The 20397-nt window shown below is 35.9% G+C and overlaps 2 protein-coding genes and 1 pseudogene across 2 annotated transcripts in view; 1 reads left to right on the forward strand and 2 right to left on the reverse strand.

Annotated features, from left to right (window-relative positions):
- Positions 1-856: 856 nt before the first annotated feature.
- On the reverse strand, positions 857-10058 carry Ramac (RNA guanine-7 methyltransferase activating subunit). The gene is made up of 3 exons (XM_015493012.2): positions 9894-10058; positions 2267-2445; positions 857-1376 (listed from the first exon to the last, which is right to left on the reverse strand). The coding sequence occupies exons 2-3, from the start codon at positions 2434-2436 to the stop codon at positions 1187-1189; spliced, it is 360 nt and encodes a 119-aa protein (XP_015348498.1). The 5' UTR covers positions 2437-2445; positions 9894-10058; the 3' UTR covers positions 857-1186.
- A 65-nt stretch (positions 10059-10123) lies between these two features.
- The window catches only part of Homer2 (homer scaffold protein 2), a 134216-nt gene continuing 123942 nt past the window's right edge, over positions 10124-20397 (forward strand). The window contains exons 1-2 of the mRNA XM_048790180.1: positions 10124-10366; positions 10944-11030. The gene's annotated coding sequence lies outside the window, so the exon portion shown is untranslated. The remainder of the gene's footprint in view (positions 10367-10943; positions 11031-20397) is intronic.
- Positions 10202-20250, reverse strand: LOC107148332 (annotated as a pseudogene).

Here is a 20397-nt window from a genome sequence, read left to right on the forward strand (position 1 = left end):
AATCAGATATGAAGGACTGAGTAATAAAATCCAAATAGATCAACTTACCAAATCAATAAATAGACTGACTGCCAAAATTTGGGAGTGAAGTTGCTTAAATCTTTTTAAAATTTTTGTTTTCAATAAAACTTATTATTAAAATTATATGAAGTAGAATGAATTCTCTGAAAGGAAATGACAATATCACTATATTTATAGACGAGGAAGCAGCAAAAGTATGCATCTAGAAATGAATAAAATACTGTAAAATCAACCCAAGTCAAATACCAAAACAGTTAAAACGTAGCATTATCTTCACAGGATTATAAACTTTTGTATAACATGCAAATTTTTTCTCTGCTAGGTTTTAAGTTAGCAAAAAGCTTTAAAAGTTTATATAAAATGATGTGTGCCCTAATCCCATCCACCAAAAAGATCAAGACACTGAACTGAGAAGGAGTTCTTCCTCATTTTACAGCTTATTCTTGATTTCCCTCTTAAAAAAAATATCAAGGGGCTGGAGTTGTAGCTCAGAGGTAGAGCATTTGCCTCGTACATGTGAGGCACTGGGTCTGATTCCCAGCACCACATATAAATAAGCAAATAAATAAAGGTCTATCAACAACTAAAAAAAATATCCAATTAATTATAGAGCTAACTCAAACTTGTAGAGTAAGCAATCACAAAAGTACCCTAGGCACATAACAAACAACAAAAGAAATATACAGTTGTTTTACCTTTCAACTGACGTTATGTACAGTACATTATAAGTATAGCTGTGCATTAATGAACTGATTAACTACCCTCTGTAGAATCTCAGAAATAAGAACATCTGAGCATATGGAAATTCCTTTATCTTATAAAGTAAAAGCAAGCATTTCTATTTTGAAGTTTTTATTTATGTGTTAAAGACAGAATTTCTGGAGGTCAAACAAGGAAAATACATCAACTCAGAGCACTATTAAGTAATGAAACAAAAAAGAATCTGAGGTAGAAGGCAAGGAATATAACCCACAATGTTTTTAGGGGAGTATTTATTCCCAGGAACAATAACATCTATCCAGTAAGATTATTTTTTTAATCTTAAATTCCAAAAAAATAATAATCCATATTCTAAATGAATTGAAACTATGACCAAGAAAAGACACACAAACCTTTGTCATGTTAACAAAGTAAATGGTTTTTCTAAAATACACTGACATTTCTATCAATAGTAACCATACGGAGGCCGTGGGTTGTAACCATATTGTCCATATTGGGGTGGATAGTAAGGTTCTTGTCTGTGTTGCGGGGGATAATTGTTACCCCAGGATCGTCCATGCCACTGATTTGATCGATTGTCACTTGGCCATCCCCGTCTGCTCTCCCTACCTCTAAACTGTCTGTTATCTTGCAGCCTACAACAAAACAAAAAGGTTAAAACTTCCCTTATTAAAACAATCAAACAAAAAAAAAAAAAAAAGAAGAAATCTATCCCAGTGCATATAAATTCTCAATAGCAAATAAAGTATAAAACATTTTTCTCTACAGAACATATAGCACCAATTAGTCAATACTTGCCTAAGATTTAAGTCATTCTTCCAGCATCATATTGGACACACTTCACAGAGAAAAAGGCAAATAAATATAAACCCAAACCAAATATGGCAGTTCTGGATCAAACTGAAATCTGTTCATTGTATAAAATCAGCATAGTAATTTATGCCTTTGATTATTTTTGAACTATTAAATAGAGGTAATTTCCAACTTCTTTCTAGAATAGAATCAATACTTTTTTAATGGGATCAAGTACAAAGATAAATTGTTTGTTTTTTGGTACTGGGGATTGAACCCAGGGTCACTCAACCACTGAGCCACATCCCCAGCCCGATTTTGTATTTTTATTTAGAGACAGGGTCTCACTGAGTTACTTAGTGCCTCACTGTTGCTGAGGCTGGCTTTGATCTTCCTGCCTCAGCTTCCTGAGCCACTGGGATTACAGGCCACGGCACCCAGCTAAGCACAAAGATAGTTTTTAAAGTACATTTACAAAGAAAATATCAGTCTACAAGACAAACATAAAATATATATACACACACAAATGAACAGCAAGGGAAAGAATACATGTTGCTGACATAATATTAAAGCAAATATTTACTGGCACTTATCAATGTGCCAAGCACTATTACTAGGCAGTACATATAACCATGGTGAAAACACTGATTGCTGCCTTCATTGTCCTTATCAAACAGACTAAAGCTAACCTCTCCCAAATCAACATCTGCATTTGTTCTCAAGAAATACATACCTATTGCCTCTATTTCTTTGGTTTCCACCAGATCTGCTATTCCATTCCTCAATAATTGGAGGCATTTCAGGAGGACGTTTCAAGTATTCCTGGTACTCTTTATCATCTTCTGTGAATCTATTCGCAAACATCTCTTCAAAATTTGGAACAGCTTCAGAAGTGTCAGTCATCCTGAAATTCTATAAAGATTTAAGATGATTATGTAAGAATTAAAAAAAAAATCAACACTATCTTATCTGATAATGAAAAAAGTCAAGAATGAAAAGTTTTGGCAGGCTATTCATAGAAGTTCCTGTGTTCTTTTAAACTTAACACAGATTTGAGACATTCAGTTCAACATTTCTTGACTACTACAATCCAGGCACTGTACTTGACTAGGAGCCCACCATGCAAAGATAAAGAATGCATCATTGCCTCTACCCCGCAAAACCTCCCAGTCTAGTAGAAGAGACAGCAGTGGTATAAATATAAAGAGATGAGCAGATGTTAAGAAATGAGGCTGGAAGGGCTGAGGTTGTAGCTCAGTGGTAAAATGCTTGCCTTGCACATGTGAGGCACTGGGTTCAATCTTCAGCACCACATATAGAAATAAATAAATAAAATAAAGATACTGTGTCCATCTACATCTTAAATTTTTTTTTTTTTTTTAAAGAAATAAGCTGGAGAGATAAGCAGGGGACAAATGATGAAAAACTTTGTATTCAATGCAGGTTTGCATTTTTTCTGGTCAGCAAAGGTAGGCTTAAGATGGGAAGTCTCAAGATCTAATTTACTATTTAGAAGGATTGCTTTTCTAAAATTGTAGAGAATAGATTCGTGAAATTAGAAAACAGGCAGATTACAACAGTAATGTGGGTAACATGCTGAAGGGTCAATCTGAGGCAGGGACTTTGAGGGTTACTCTGAGGCAGGGACTTTGAGAACAGTTTCAAAAGAATTTTAGGAGGAATGACCATTGATGATATGTGGGAGAAGAGGGGAGAAATAAAACATAACTGAGGCTTCTCACCAAATGACTGAACAGATTCTGGTGCCAAAGGTACTATAGGAAGAGGGATGGATAAGGATATACACTGAGTTTGAAGTCAGCTGTGGTACATATGTCCAAAATGAGAGTCAATTCACAGGTAATGGAGAGTAAGAGATGGGCTGAAGATGAATACGGGAAATATCAACATGTTAATGTTATAAGAATAGGTGAGATTATTTTTCTCCCACATTTTTATTGATGAATTATAGTGGGATTTGTTGTTACCTATTTGTACATGTATACAATGTAACAATATAAATTGGCCAATATTATTCCCCAGCATGCTCCGCCTCCTTTCCCACTTTCTACTGATCTCCTTTTGGTTTTCATGAGATCCCTGCAGCTCCACTTTTGTTTTCTTTTTTTCTCTCTAGCTTCTACATGAGAGAAAACATACAACCCTGGACCTTCTGAGTTTGACTTATTTCACTTAACAAAATGGTCTCTAGTTCTATCCATTTTCCTACAAATGAAGTAATTTCATTTTAAAGGGCTGAATAACTCCATTGTGTATATATACCACAGTTTCTCTATCCATTCATGCACTTATGAACACATAGGCTGTTTCCATAGTTTGGCTATTGTGAACTGTGCTGCTATAAAAATGGGTATGCATGACTCACTATAGTATGATTACTTTAGGATAAATACCAAGGAGTGGTTATTTGGTGGTTCTGTGCCTAGTCTTCTGAGGAACTTCCATACTGATTTCCATAATACTTGTACTAATTTACAGTCCTACCAACAGTGTAAAAGTATTCCTTTTTCTCCACATCCTCTACCTTATTTATTATTATTTGCATTCTTGATGATTGCCATCCTGACTGGTGTGAGATGAAATCTCAGTGTAGTTTTGATTTGCATTTCCCTAATTGCTAATGATGTTGAACATTTTTTCATGTATTTGTTAGCCATTTGTATTTCCTTTTTTTTGAGAAGTGCGTTTAACTCCTTGGCCCATTTATTGATAGGATTATTATTTTTTTTTGGTGTTAAGTTTTTTGAGTCCTTTATACATTCTAGATAGTAATCTTGTCAGAGAGAGCTAGCAAAGATTTTCTCCCATTCTGTAGGTCCTCTCTTTACATTCCTAATTGTTTTCTTTGCTGTGTAAAAGCTTTTTAATTTGGGGAACAAATTTTTACCCCTCAAACATCAGATAGAGCTCTAATCTCTAGAGTATACAAAGAACTCAAAAAGTTAAACAACAAAAAAGCAAATAACCCAATCAACAAATGGGCCAAGGACTTGAACAGAAACTTATCAGAAAAGGATATACAATCAATCAACAAATACATGAAAAAATGCTCACCATCTCTAGCAATTAGAGAAATGCAAATTAAAACTACTCTAAGATACCATCTCACTCCAATAAGAATGGCAGCCATTATGAAGTCAAACAACAATAAGTGCTGGCGAGGATGGGGGGGGGGGAAGGTACACTCATAAATTGCTGGTGGGACTGCAAATTGGTGCAGCCAATTTGGAAAGCAGTATGGAGATTCCTTGGAAAGCTGGGAATGGAACCACCATTTGACCCAGCTATTCCCCTTCTTGGACTATACCCAAAAGACCTAAAAAGAGCATACTACAGGGACACAGCCACATCAATGTTTACAGCAGCACAATTCACAATAGCTAGAATGTGGAACCAACCTAGATGCCCTTCAATAGATGAATGGATTAAAAAAATGTGGCATTTATACACAATGAAATATTACTCAGCACTAAAAAATAACAAGATCATGGCATTTGCAGGCAAATGGATGGCATTAGAGCAGATCATGCTAAGTGAAGTTAGCCAGTCCCTAAAAAACAAATGCCAAATGTCTTCTCTGATGTAAGGGGGTGACTCAAATGGGATAGGGAAGAAGAGCATGAGAAGAAGACTACCACTAAATAAGGAAGAGAGGTGGGAGGGAAAAAGAGGGAGAAGGGGAGTTACATGGAAGATGGAAGGAGAACCTCATTGTAATACAGAATACATATATGATGTTGTAATGAGAAAAAGAAAAAAAAGTGTGTAACATTAGATTGGATGGAGAGAAAGGATGGGAGAGGAGGGGAGGAGTAAGGAGGATAGGAAGGGCAGCAGAATAGAATTGACAATATGATTGATGTATGTACATTCCATGTATGTATTATATGTCAAAATTCATTCTGCTGTCATGTATGACTAAAAAAAAAAGAATAAAAAAAAAACCTTTTTAATTTGATGCCACCCCATGCATTAACTCTTGGCATTATTTCCTGAACTTTGGGGGTCCTGTTGAGAAGTTAATGCCTGTGCCTCTTTGCTGGAGTGTGACATTTTCTACTAGTTATTGCAGCGTTTCTGGTCTAATGGCTATGTCTTTCATCCATTTTGAGTTGATTTTTTGTGCAGTTTGAGGTAAGGTACTAGTCTCATTCTTCTACATAAGGATAACCAGTTTTCCCAGTACCATTTGTTTAAAAGGCTGTCTTTTCCTCAATACGTTTTTGGTGCCTTTGTGTGAATTTGTCTGTATTCTATTTTGTACCACTGGTCTGTTTTAATGCCAGGACCATGCAGGTTGTTAGCCAGATAGCTTAATTTGAAGACAGACACTGTGATGCCTCTAGCACTGCTTTTTTTGGCTTAGAATTGCTTTGGCTATTCTCGGTCTTTTATTCTTCCAAATGAATTTTAGGACTGTTTTTGCTAGTTCTGTGAAGAATGTCATTAGTATTTTGATGGGGATTGCATTGAATCTGTGTATTGCTTTTGGTGATATGGTCATTCTAGTAATTTTAATTTTTTTTTTCAAAGAGAGCGAGAGCGCGCGCGCACGAGAGAGAGAGAGAGAGAATGAATTTTAATATTTATTTTTTAGTTTCGGGCAGACACAGCATCATTGTTTGTATGTGGTGCTGAGGATCGAACCTGGGCCGCAAGCACGCCAGGCGAGCGCGCTACCGCTTGAGCCACATCCCCAGCCTTAGTAATTTTAATTTTGCCTATCCATGAAGACCATGGGAGGTCTTCCCATTTTCCAAAGTCTTCTTCAATGTTTTTCTTCAATGTTCTATAGTTTTCATTGTAGAGGTCTTTCACTTCCTTGGTTAGATTTATTCCTAGGTATTTTCTTTCTCTTTATTAGGCTATTATGAATGGAACTGTTTTCCTGATTGTTTTCTCAGCAGATTCATTGTTATAATAGGAATGCTATTGATTCTTGTATGTCAATTTTATAACCTAGTACTTTGCCAAACTTTTAAAAACTTTTAGTTGTAGATGGACACAATATCTTTATTTTATTTATTCATTTTTATGTGGTGCTGAGGACTGAACCCACTGCCTCACACATGCTAGGCAAGCACTTCACCACAGAGCTACATCCTTCACCTTACTTTGCCAAATTTATTAGTCCTAATAGTCTTCCAATGGAGGTTTTTTTTTTTTTTTTTAAATCTTCCAGATTTACGATCATTGATGAGATTCTTTAGAGAAAATGTAGACTGTGTTAAGGAGAACCCTGGAGAACATGAACATTTAAAGAACAAAGTTAAAGAAGAGGCCAACCAGAAGAGATTATCACACAAAGCAAAAGAATAAAGAATGGTCAAAAGTGGCCAGGTAATACAGTGATAGAAAAAACAAAAATAAGTAGCTGATTATTTTAGACTAGCTGGGATTGATGCAGGACTGCAATTGATAGAGAATTACGCAATTGCAAGGTAAGGAACTAGAGATCTACAGAATGTAGACAAAGCTTAAGAAGACTAGGTAAAAAGAGAAGAAAAAAAGACAAGCTCAAAGTGGTGATACATGCACAACTGTAGTCCCAATTATTGGGGAAGGTGAGACAGGTGTATCCTTTAAGTCCAGGAGTTTGGAGCCAGCCTAGACAACTTTGTGAGAGCCTGTCTTAAAAAAAAAAAAAAAGGCCAGTAGCTAAAGGGTTAATGTGATTTTTTTTTTTTTTTCCTCTCTCCCTCTTTTTGTACTCGGAATTGAACTCAGGAGCACTCAACCATTGAGTCACAACCCCAGCCCTATTTTGTACTTTATTTAGAGACAGGGTCTAAGTGAGTTGCTTAGTGCCTCACTTTTGCTGAGGCTGGTTTTGAACACATGAACCTCCTGTCTCAGTCTCCCAAACTTCTGGGATTAAGGCATGAACCACTGCACCGGGCTTATCTCTTTTATGTTACCCAGGATAAAATACCTATAATTGTTTATAAGAGAAAGAAAAAGAGCCAATAAAAAAGGGGAAATATATAAAATGTAAGAGAGATGCGAAAACAGGCAAGGAGAAAAGCATTTAGATGCACAGCTATTAAAATTTAGGGTAACTACTTTATAAAGGTATCCATTGAATTCTTATTCCAGATCCTGTGACAAATGACAATAAAACTACTATAAATAAAGATACTGCCTGGGGCTAGGGTTGTGGCTCAATGGTAGAGTGCTTTCCTAGCATGTGTGAGGCAATGGGTTCAAAACAAAGGTATTGTGCCCATCTGCAACTAAAAAAAAAAAAAAAAATTAAAAAAAAATAAAGATATTGCCTAATGTTATAAAAACTGAAATCTATATCAGCTAACTTTTCTAGGCCAATTATGAATTAATTCAACAGGTAGTATTTCTTCACCCATATACTCAGCCTCTAAATATAGGAAAATATTTTGGCTTAGCCTACAGAAGGTCTAATCCTTGATAAAACAAGGTAAAAGTTCACTTTCTTTAGTCTTCTTTGACCAAGTACTTGTTAGCATTTCCATCCCCTACCTTTTCTAATCCAAACTCCATGTTTCTACTCTTTGCTTCAAGACTCCTAAAATCTGCCAGATGAGGTAGAACCATGCCTATAATCCTAGTACTTGGCAAGCTGAGGCTGGAGGATCATTTGAGCCCAGGAATTCAAACCAGCCTGGACAACATATGGAGAATCCATGTCAAAAAAAAAAACAAAAAAGGACTTATAAAACAAATTTTATGATTTGAGGCATTGACAGCATACTGAAACTTTAAAACCAGACCTTTTCCCTCTTTCTTCTTGTATTAACTCAACTTCTAGACAAAGTTTTTGACAAGGAAATGTTTTATTGGAAAACAGCTTCTTCATTAGTTTGTGTTTTCTCCAAGCCCCCCATTTATAGCTGGTTATGGTGGTGCAGGCCTGTAATCCCAGCAACTCCAGAGGCTGAGACAGGACAATCACAAGTGTGAGGCCAGCCTCAGCAACTTAGTGAGATATTGTCTCAAAATAAAAAATAAAAATGGCTGGGGATGTGGTTCAATGGGTAAATGCACCTGGGTTCAATACCTGGCCATGTGGTTGGGGGAAAATCCATATCTATAACATTTATAATGCTACGCTCATCCTGACAAAATTAAACCAGAATTATTGTTTGGTTATAAGAAACAAAATCTAGATGTCCTACCTTTCAGGCTATTGTTCATGGAGAGTATGCCTTATCAAATATTATACTTTCAATGCATCTCACATTGGCAAACTAAGGTCAAATACCCAAATCCAAGAAAAGAATTTTAAAACAAATTCATAGGAACCACAGAAATCACTATATAAAGATGACCTATACCTACTCCATATGGGCAATAAAATGGTAAGGCAAGGAAAATGTGCTACTCTATTTTTGTGTTCTCTCACAGATCTCCCAAAACACAAGTAAACAAATACCACCTCCTTTTTGTACTGGGGATTCAATCCCAGGCCTCTACCACTAGGAATGTAGTACACCCCAGCCTCCCCTGCCTCTACACTTTTTCCCTAATTTTGAAATAGGAGGCTAACCTTAAACTTGCAATCCTCCTGTCTCAGCCTCCTGAGTCTCTGGGATTACAGGTATGCGTCACAGCACTCAGTTTAGCAGAATTTTTAATTGATCCAAGCATTAACCCATTCCACGGATGTGAGGCAGCTGTACTGTTGAATGTTTAGCTTGTTTTAAAATCTTTGAGGGGGTAAAAAAAAAAAAATCTTGAAGAAAACTCTCAAAAGATGGGGACGGAAGGACTAGGTATATAAGGGCCATAGTCAATGAAAGGGTGGGATTAAAAATGCTCTGAAGACTTCCAACGCTGTGTCCAAAGGGTGCTACTTGCGTTCACCCTGAAGAATTTAGAAGAGGCTACAACACTCGTTCGCTGGGCCTTCAGAACGAACAAGCCAATTCTAGCATTCACAACTGGTATTCCTTTTTTGTTGGGGCGGGGGGAGGTTACAGCCGTTCAGATTTGTATTCGAACAAGACTCATTCACTCACCACAAATAAAACCACACAGAACTTTCGATGCAGGCGACAAACCCAGGTATTGACTAACTAGATGCGCTTTGGCTGCTCTGGGAGATAAGCTTAGTGAAGAGACGCAGATAACTGACTGTACAACTGCGTTTGTTCAGTCCGACCTCAAACCACATCATAAGTTGTTTACCAAGGCTCTGACAGATCGCTCCATCCCTAAGCATCTTAGCTGTACGTCAGAGATGCCGTGAGAGAAGTGGCTTTCGGTTTAGCTAGTCCAAACCACCTCACACATGGAAAACAGCTCGCCGGCCACACAGCTCCGCCCGCTTCCCTTCTCCTCGTTTCCCCGAAAGGGCGACTAACCCGCCAAAGGCTGTGTCTGTCCAGATCCCGCCGGCCAGCCTCGCGGCGGTGGCGACTTCCAGTCCCACCACACAGGAGAACGCCGGACCCCTTCGACTCTTTTAGGTAACGGAGACTCTCTCGCTGGAATCCCGCAGCCACTCAACTTCCGCTTCCGGCAAGCAAAAGAAAAGGTTGCAGGCAAGTCTCGCGATATCTAGAGTTCACTTTTTTGCCACGCCCCGTTTCCCCCAAGGAAGGTGCGGTATGCAGGTAGACTACTAGTGACAAAGCTGCAGACGCCGCAGTCTATTTATGCCCCAGTCTATTTACGTGGTGGCTGGGCCAAACGCAAGTTCTAGGATGCCCAGGAGGGGCGGGAAAGGCGAACCTCCGAAATGCTGGCGGGATCTGTGGAGGAGCAGGCGCGGGGAGCAGACACTACAGGACTATTCGAGCGATGTCGCATCTCACTCCCGCCAGCGCAAGCCTCGGTAGTAAGATTTCTGTAGTCCCTTTGGTACATGTTTTTGCGGAAACATTCAAACTTTGCTCCACCTGCAGTGTAGGTGTCCAGCTACCTCCAAGAATCCTGCGTATTTCTTCTCAAATGTTCCTCAGGTGTACAAATGCTGAATTTCCCAAACCTAACGGCCGTTTCCCTCCCAAATTATTTCCCAGACCATGCGCGCCTCTTAATACAACCAACTTGGAAACTTTAATGTCTAAATTGGATGCCCTTTGTTTCTATCAGTGGCCAAGTTCTGTCGATTCTAATCCTGCATTAAATCCAGCATCTGTCCGATCGCCCTACCCACTGCCTACACCTAACCAAAGTTCTTACTGTTATTCCTTGGTTGACAGGAATGAAGTACTTCTCATTGATGCCCTTTGTCTTAACATCACCCCCTGCCAACCTATAGATTTAGTTGCCTTCAAGCATGGCTGTGATGTAAAATTATTCATTGCTCCGTTTTGCCTGTAGACTAAAAGCCAAATTTGTTAACTTGGATTTAAAACACTATTTTCTTCTCTTCCCTTTTTATTCTGTCCCTGCACATGGTAAAACAGATCATATGAAGTATTTCATGCATGAACCAGGGAAGATTCCAATTCGTTGAACCTGGGAAATTGGAACTGAAAAGGGATATCCATAGGGTAAGTTTTGCAGCAGAAATGAGCTCAGAGATCAAACAGATTTGTAAAATTTGAGGTGATAGTGAAATATTCCAGAGAATATTTCTAGAGGGTTGACAGAAATATGGGGTTAAAGCTCAGGAAAGAGAGGCTGTGCTTAAATATGTAAATGTGTGAGTCACGCATGTACTATTTATAAAGAAAAGAAGGCCAAGACCTATATCTAATATCCCTGATGACCTAACTTCCTCCTACTAGACCCTACCTCTTTTTTTTAAAAAAAATATATTTTTTAGTTGTTGATGGAACTTTATTTTATTTATTTGTATGTGGTGCTGAGAAGCCCAGTGCCTCACCTATGTTTAGGAAGCAAGAATAGGAGATGCAAAACTTGAAGACAAGTACCATAACAATTGAGAAACTAAGAAAAATGCTTCCCCACATAGTTTCAGGAGTTAGGATATTTGGAAACACAGGTGTTGTCATAGGCCAATTTGCTTTTCTCTTTGTGTGTTAGTTAACATTCTGTCACCATGACAAAGTACCTGAGATAATCAACTTACTAAAGGAAAAGATTTATTTTGGTTCATGGTTTCAGAGATTTCAATCCATGATCAGTTGGCCCTGGGGCAACATAGTACATCATGCCGGAAGCACACAATGGAAGAAATCTGTTCATCTCACAGCAGAAAACAGAGGAAACAGAGAAGTAGATAGGAAAGGGCAGGGTCCTAATATCCCTGATGACCTAACTTCCTTCTACTAGACCCTACCTCTTTTTTTTTTTAAATATTTTTTAGTTGTTGATGGACCTTTATTTTATTTATTTGTATGTGGTGCTGAGAATCCAACCCAGTGCCTCTTGCATGCTAGGCAAGCGCGTTACCACTGAGCCACAACCCCAGTCCCATAGACCCTACCTCTTTAATGTTCCACCATGTCCCAGTAGCAGCACAAGGTGAAAACCAAGCTGTTAGTACCCGGGCCCTTGGGTGGACATTCTGGATCTAAACTTTGTTACTATTAATGGGATTATTTGTAAGTAATATATACTCAGAAAAGTATATATTTCTTTCCTTTATATTCATATATGGCACCTAGGAGATCCTGAGCTTCTGAGAATTTCTATGAAGAACTCAGGATTACCAATTTTCAGGTCTTCAAATGAAGCTATTTCTACTCATAATGTTTTCTTATACTATTATATATTATCAATTATTGTACCTCATTTTCTGACATCAGAAAATAATCTGATCCATGGCAGAGAATATTCTAAATAACTAATACTGAAATTTTTTAATTAAACCTTTTTTGGTGGATATGTACTTATTTAAATTTAGTACTTATTTCTCTGGTATAACCAGAATATTTGGGCCATAATTTAATCTTCGCTTGGCAACTAAAGGTCATAGTTAGAGTATGTTATATATTCCACTGGATAGTAATATTTTTAGGCCTTATTAAATGTATGAGAAAGATTGCCCTTTACTAGTTGATTTGGGGCTGGGGGAATAGCTCGGTGGTATATGCTTAGATTGTATGAGGCCCTGTAGTCAATCTGAAGCACCACATACATATACAGGTTGATTTTGACCAGGCACACTGGCACCCACCTGTAATCACAGCCACTCCATAGGCGGAGGCAAGAGGATCAATTTAGTAAGACTCTGTCTCAAAATAAAAAGGGCTGAGGGTATAGCTCAATGGTAGAGTACCTGTGTAGCACAACAAGGCCCTGAATTCAATCCCCAGTACTGAAGGAAAAAAATGTTGATATTGCCATCTATGTTATTTTATACCTCCACATAACTCTGTGTGTGTGTGTGTGTGTGTGAGAGAGAGAGAGAGAGAGAGAGAGAGAGAGAGAGAGAGAGAGAAGCAAACCAGACGGGATTGAATCTAGGGACATTCCTACCATTGAGCTACATCCCCAGTTTTTGGTATTTTTTATTTGAGACAGAGTCTCACTAAATTGCCCAGGCTGGCCTCAAACTTCTGATCCTCCTGTCTCAGCCTGCTGATTGCTGACTTGTTGGAATTTCAGGCATGTGCAACTATGCCTGGCTATTCATAATTGTTTTTAATGGCATTTGATTAGAAAATCAAGTTATAGATGTCATTTTTTTTTTTTACATCCAGCAGTTTTTATTTTCTATTTATTTGTTTTCAGTACTGGGGATTAAACCCAAGGCCTCACACATGTTAGGCAAGTGCTTTACCACTGAGCTATACCCCTAGCCCTACATCTAGCTATTTTTTTTTCTAAAAAGATGAGTTTAAACTGTTTACTTTTAAAAAACTTTATTATTTATTTATATTTTATGTAGTGTTTAGGATTGGATCCAGTGCCTCACACATTCCAGGGAAGTGCTCTACCACTGAGCCACACCCCAGACCCATCTAGCTATCTTTAAAAAGGAGAAGTAGGCTGACATAAACTATCACTTAGTACAATACCTGGCATAAAGTAAATGTTAGAATATATCTGGGAATTGGAAAAGATAATAGTCAAAATCAGAACTTGAAAATTGGATCATTTCAAGGCAATCCAAACTTTCCCAAACTATACGTAATATACATTCCAGTAATTCATTATTAAATGTCTTCTTCTTCTTCTTCATTTTTTTTTTTTTTTGGTACCAGGGATTGAACTCAGGGGACACTTGGCCACTGAGCCACATCCTCAGTGCTATTTTGTATTTTTTTTTTTTTTTAATTTAGAGACAGAGTCTCACTGAGTTACTTATCTCCTCGCCATTGCTAATGCTGGCTTTGAACTTGCAATCCTCCTGCCTCAGCCTCCCGAAATGCTGGGATTATAGCTGCTGGGATTACAGGCATGCCACAGTGCCCAGCTATTAAATGTGTTCTTAAGCTTGTATTTCATTGTTTGAAGCACAATATTTCATGTTCTAGTACTTGAAGCATAAAAACTATTTGAATATCTTATTGTAAAAGTAACAATGAAGCATATGATACATACTATGTAAAAGAATTATGTTTATAAATAAAATCTTCTTCTAATTGGTTTCTTGTAATGACTGTATGCTAATGGCAAAGTCATTCCATTATACTCCCCTTTCCTTAGCATTTAGCATTGAGTACAGAAGTTTCAATAGCTTCTATATAATTAAGGAAAAAAACTTATAAATGCATAAAATAGAAGCCAAAGTGAATTCTCATTCTGGTAATCAAATGAAGTACTTAAAAATTTGCTTCTTCATAGTATAGAAACCTAAATATTACCATGTATAAAATCATAAGCTAGTTTTTGATAACTTTAAGAATCTTTACCTTAAATATTAAAACAGTTAAATGAATTAAGTTCAAGAATATTAGAGAATTGTATTAAAGACCTTAAAATAAAATTCTCTACTAAAAACAATTTTAAAGCTTTCAAAACAATGAATATAAAACTGTTTAAAACCATTGACAGTAGTAGATGCATTGTAGGTCAACTTACTGTTGTCAATGTGGAGAGCAAGAAAAAACATTTTATTTAGCAATTGAAATATTTAAGAAATACATGTAGAAATCTAAGTATTTTTAGCATAATTCATTTTAAAAATTCAATGTCAATAAGAATTGTGCTGGGGCTGGGGATGTGGCTCAAGTGGTGGTGTGCTGGCCTGGCATGCACAAGGCACTGGGTTCAATCCTCAGTACCACATAAAAATAAATAAAGATATTGTGTCCACCTAAAACAAAAAAATAAATATTAAAAAAAAAGAATTGTGCTATAACACAAGTAGAAAAAGAACCATTATAACACTAACCATTGTCAAATGAAACACTTTAGAAAGTAAATGACATACAAGTTTGTGATTTGCCTTGACTATATAGATTAGTCTAAAAATCATGCTACTAATGGAACATCCTTTAAACCACAATATTTTACTTTAAAAGGCAAATATCCTCAGTTATTATTTATACCATCTTATCATTAAGGCCCTGCCTACATATAAAGTAAGTGAAATGAAGATCTGAAATGAAGTTTTTAATCATAGTTAACCCAAGCACATTATCCCTTTCCCTCCCACTCCCAACTCAATAAAGTGAGTATGGTATCAGTTTTAATTACTACTCTAGGGGAAATTAATTAAAACTACAAACCAGAAAATAGGTTTAATCAACTTTTTTGGGTTGTATTGGTTTAGTGGCTTTTAAAATTTTATAAAAGCTATGTAGATTAAGAATAAAATACCCAATTTATCAAATCACTTAAAATGAAATCTGTATCATGAGTTGGAGATTTATTATTATATATTCAAACTCTTTAAAAAAACTGTTTTGTGAAGATGTGAATTTGGTGTCAACATACATTATGTATAATCAGAGATGATAAATTGTGGTATAAAAGTGTATTAAGAATTGTAATGCAAAAAATAATGATAATAATAATAAGAGAGCTCATGTATAATGGCATAATAAATAAATAAGCAAAAAAAAATTTGTTCTGGGATTGAACCCAGGGTTTCATACATGATAGGGAAGTACTCTACCACTGAGCTACATCCCATCCCCTAATGTTTGTTGTTATTTTTAAAAATTTTATTTCAAGACAAAGTCTTGCAAAATTGCCTAGGCTAGCTTCAAACTTGAGATCCCCCTGTCTCAGCCTGCTGAGTAGTTGTGTTGGAATTTCCATTGGTATTGAGATGTGTTGTTTATATCAAATTAATCCTGTTGTTAGTCTTCAAAAATAATAATATATGGGCTGGGGTTGTGGCTCGATGGTAGAGTGCTTGCCTAGCATGTGCTCAGCACCACATGAAAACAAATAAATAAAATAAAAGGTATTGTGTCCAACTACAACTAAAAAAAAATATAAAAAAAAATAATGTATACATGTTTATTGGGGAGAATGAGAATATGACAGTAGTTAATATCAGTTTTGTGTGTTGGGAAAAAATGTCTTTAAAACATTTTTACCTCCCATAATGATTTACCTATCAAAATGACTGACTTTAGTGGGAAACTGAAACTTTTTAAAATCCATATTTGATAATGGATTAGGAACATTAGATTTTTCCAATTTTTTTTATATTAAGTACACATATGGGGGAAGATGACTGTAGGACTATATATCTTCAAATTGCTATTACATGATTTCTTGTGACTTTTAGTAGCATTAATAAATTTTTTAAAATAAAAACAATCTAAGAGTTTAAGAAGAATATAGTATTTCTCCTGCATGGTGAGATTGGAGTGGTTTTTCATTTTTTTTTAACTTTATACATTACTTTTATAATAAAACTTCCAAGAGCAAAAAAGATAGCTGTGTGATGTTGGGCACCAACTCACCTATCATGTAACCACTTTGATAATAAATAACTGTCAAATTATCCAAATCTACCATATGGTGATTCACAGAAGTTATTCAGACACCTGAAATGATTATGGATCAGACATAATGAATGCCACAGATAGAATACAGAAAAAAATTGTTATGATTAAAGCCAAGTCTTTAAATAGGTATACTTTCTTAGAAAGTTTTCAACTATTTTATCCACCTCAGAAATTCTGTTAAACCTATGGGATGTCAGAGATTACAGAGTATTTTTACAATTCTGCTTTTAATATAATACTTCCCATAGGCATAATCTAATTTAAGTGTGGGTCATTTTAATATAAATCAGCAATCTAAAAATTTACATTTTATAAACTAATTCTAAGGCTGGGGTTGTATCTCAGTGGTAGAGCACTTGCCAGGCACATGTGAGGCACTGGGTTCAATGCTCAGCACCACATAAAAATAAATAAATAAAGTTATTGTGTCCATCTACAACTAAAAAATAAATTAAAAAACCAAACTATTGCTATCCTAGAAAAGTATACAATAAATATACAGACATCAGAATATATGCCTCTAAAATATATATAAAAAATTTAATCAGTTAGCCTTACTGTGTAATTTCTTAAAATAAAATAAGAAATAAATTTGAAAATTGCATGAGCTAGAAAAATCATGGCATTCTATAGGTAATCCTATTTTATAAATATAGTAACTAAACAGTTTTTTAAATTAATTAATTTATTTTAATTAGGTATATATGACAGCAGAATGCATTTTGATTCGTTGTACACAATTGCAGCGCAACTTTTCATTTCAGTGGTTATACACGATGTAGCGTCACACCATATATGCAGTCATACATGTACCTAGGGTAATGATGTCCATCTCATTCTACCATTTTTCCCACCTCTATGCAACCTCCCTATCCTTCCTCCCCTTTGCCCAATCACAGTTACTCCATTTTTCCCATGCCTCCTCCCTCCCCATTAGCATCCACTTATCAGAGAGAACATTTGGCCTTTGTTTTTTGGGATTGGCTTACTTTGCTTAGCAAGATATTCTCCAACTCCATTCATTTACCTGCAAATGCCATAACTTTATTCTCTTTTATTGCTAAGTAATATTCCATTGTGTGTGTGTGTGTGTGTGTGTGTGTGTATATATATATATATATATATATATATATATATATATATATATATAGACAGTTTCTTTATCCATTCATCTATTGAGGGGCATCTAAGTTGCTTTCATAGTTTAGCTACTGTGAATTGAGCTGCTATGAACATTGATGTGGCTGTGTTACTATAGTATGCTGATTTTAAGTCTTTTGGGTATAAACAGAGGAGTGGGATACCTGGGTCAAATGGTGGTTCCATTCCAAGTTTTCTAAATAATATCCAACCTGCTTTCCAGATTCGTTACACCAATTTGCAGTTTTATCAGCAATGTATGAGTGTGCCTTTTAGGTTTTTTTTTTTTTTTTTAATATATAGCATGCTACTATACCTGAATGAGGTCTATACAGCCATCCTAAAAGTATCTATATTGAGGTTTAGAATACATGCATATTTTTAAAAAATCACCATTTTTGACTAGCACAAGTTAACAAAAAAAACATTTTTTTTTTGCTTAAGTGACCAAGAAGACATTTCTTTTATGTTCATATCACAAATTTTATAGGGCCAAGAAGCTGGCAAATTTGTCCAAAAGTGATGATTAGTAGGTTTCTATAAATAACAGCTTTTAAAGAAGCATCTCCCCTACCACGACCTCTGCAACTGAAGATTGACCTCTGTGGTGCCCCACCATGAGCTACATCCCCTGACCAAGAAGCATCATTTTGTTCAAAGAAACATTTTAATGTCCAAGTAGTGAGAACTTTCTTCCTTTTCTAGTTTTACAGTGTTTTTTTTTATAGCAAAATCCATATTTTCTTAAAACTTTTTGCTTTGATGATTAGAAGTGCTACACAGTTGTTACACTTGTTTCCAACAACAACAACAAAAATTCATATGTAGACACTTAGTTGAAGGAGTGGGTTTAAATCCAGCAGGTGGAATGGGAATGCAACCAGATGCAAAAATAAAAATGTCTTTCACTATAGCAGATTTACTATCCTCAGTAGTCTGTAACTATTTCAAAACGTGTATATCAGATAATGGGTGTACTGTAATGGTTTTTATAGAAATATTATCAAGGTTATGTGAAAGGCTGTTATAAAATGCTTCTAGATAAGTCTGAATTTTCTCCAAAATACCAAAAGTTTTTAGACCTCGCTTAAAACTTTCAAAGGATACTTGGACTTTCTTAATTACATTGTAGACAGATATGTTTTTAAAACAACACATATTTTTCATTGAATGTTGTTATAAATCTCAGATATCCAGTAAGCTCCTGGTAGTTTATTGGAATGATTTATTATCAAGTTAGCTATATTCATTGTAGTCTTTATACCAATTATAATTATAATTTGTGCCATGTCGAAGTCTGAAAAATTGTCTTTAGAAATTCTTGCTTTGATCCAGAATGCTCTCTTTCAAAATTATCATTTTCATTAACATATGCCATTTTAATTGTGTCTGAAGGATTAAGTTTTAGTTTCTGAATCCATCTAGGGCTATATTCTAGGTAGTGGTTTCATTGATCTGTAATCTTTTAGTTTTTTGTGTTTGTTTGAACTTAGAGACACTTTACCACTGAGCTACATCCCCAGCCTATTTTTTCATCTGAGATAGGGTCTCACTAACTAAGTTGCTGAGGTTGGTCTCAAACCTGAGATCCTCTGACTCAGCCTCTTGAGTAGCTGGGATTACAGGTGTGTGCCACTGTACCTAGCTGGTGACTTTTTTTTGTGTTTGTGTTTGTGTGTGTGTGTGTGTCTGTGTCTGTGTCTGTGTGTGTTTAATTTGGAATCTTAATTTTATTGGTATAGTTGGAATATCTTTTCTAAACTTGCTGCCTTGCTGTAGTGGGTTCCAGGTGACTGGGTAATTTAAGTGATGACTCCTCCAATAGTCATTATTTATCACATTATTAGAATTAGGTAATGTGCTTTTTTTTTTTTTGCTTTTTTGAAAATCTAAATTGTAGATAATACCTCTACATTTCAAATACTTCCAATTTTGTTCCCATGATTGTACTGAGGAACAGGCTAAATGTGTTCTGCCAGAACCACAACAGTGATGGCACTTTATTTCCCATTTACTGTCAGGTGCATTATAGTCTCACTCTTCTCTGTAACTGCGTCTTTGAACACTTCTGTGCTGCAGAAGCTCTTGATAAGTATTCCCTCTAATTCCCAAGATGCATCTTTTTCAGAAATATGAATTCCCATTCCTAAAATCTCATCACTATTTTTGCATATTGTACCCCTAAAGAAAAACACTCTCAAATTTATTGCTTGAACCTATAAACAGTTTGATGAAACCAAGCATCCTTACAATAAGTACTTCATAATATGCTTTAAGTTGTAATAAGCTCAATAGATTCCAAGTAAGTGGTGCATAGTAAGGAGTCTGTGTAATTACCAATTATACTTACTTTGAACAGGTTGATGTTTCCAATAAGATGGGACAAAATTTCCAGTAACCTGGAAAATACATTCTCTATGACACCTACATGGAAAATGCCAACTTTGTTTATATCAAGATATATCCAACTAAAGCACCAGTTTTCTTGCAAACACCACATTTCAATTTAAGAACTCTATCACCTCCTTCTTGATGTCTCCTACTAAACACCAGAAACTCCTTCTTTACTCCCTGTCATTCCACTTGACATCAACAAATAATAATGAAGTACAGTGAAATTCCATAAATTCCATTTCTCATGAGCTTTCTTTTCTCCATATTTATTAGGACAGTCATCATTTTTTTGAACAAAACACACACACACACACACACACACAAGAAAGGTTCTATGAGTCACCAGAGTTGTTTTCATTCCTTTTAAAAGGCACACCAAGGAAGTTCTGGAGCGGCTGTGTCTTTTTTCCCTTCTTGTACTGCATTATATAATGCCAATAAGCAGCCACACCCAATATCCCACAAAATTAAAATAAATAAATATATATATATATATATATATATA

This window comes from Marmota marmota, unplaced genomic scaffold (genome assembly GCF_001458135.2).
Source record: "Marmota marmota marmota unplaced genomic scaffold, marMar, whole genome shotgun sequence".
Taxonomy (NCBI): Eukaryota; Metazoa; Chordata; class Mammalia; order Rodentia; family Sciuridae; genus Marmota; species Marmota marmota.

Excerpts from the sequence above, each read along its gene's own strand:
- Ramac (XM_015493012.2), bottom strand. The coding sequence starts at position 2,436 with ATGACTGACACTTCTGAAGCTGTTCCAAATTTTGAAGAGATGTTTGCG. Across the intron at positions 1,377-2,266 it reads CAAAGAAATAGAGGCAATAG|GCTGCAAGATAACAGACAGT; the intron begins GTATGTATTTCT and ends GTTTTGTTGTAG.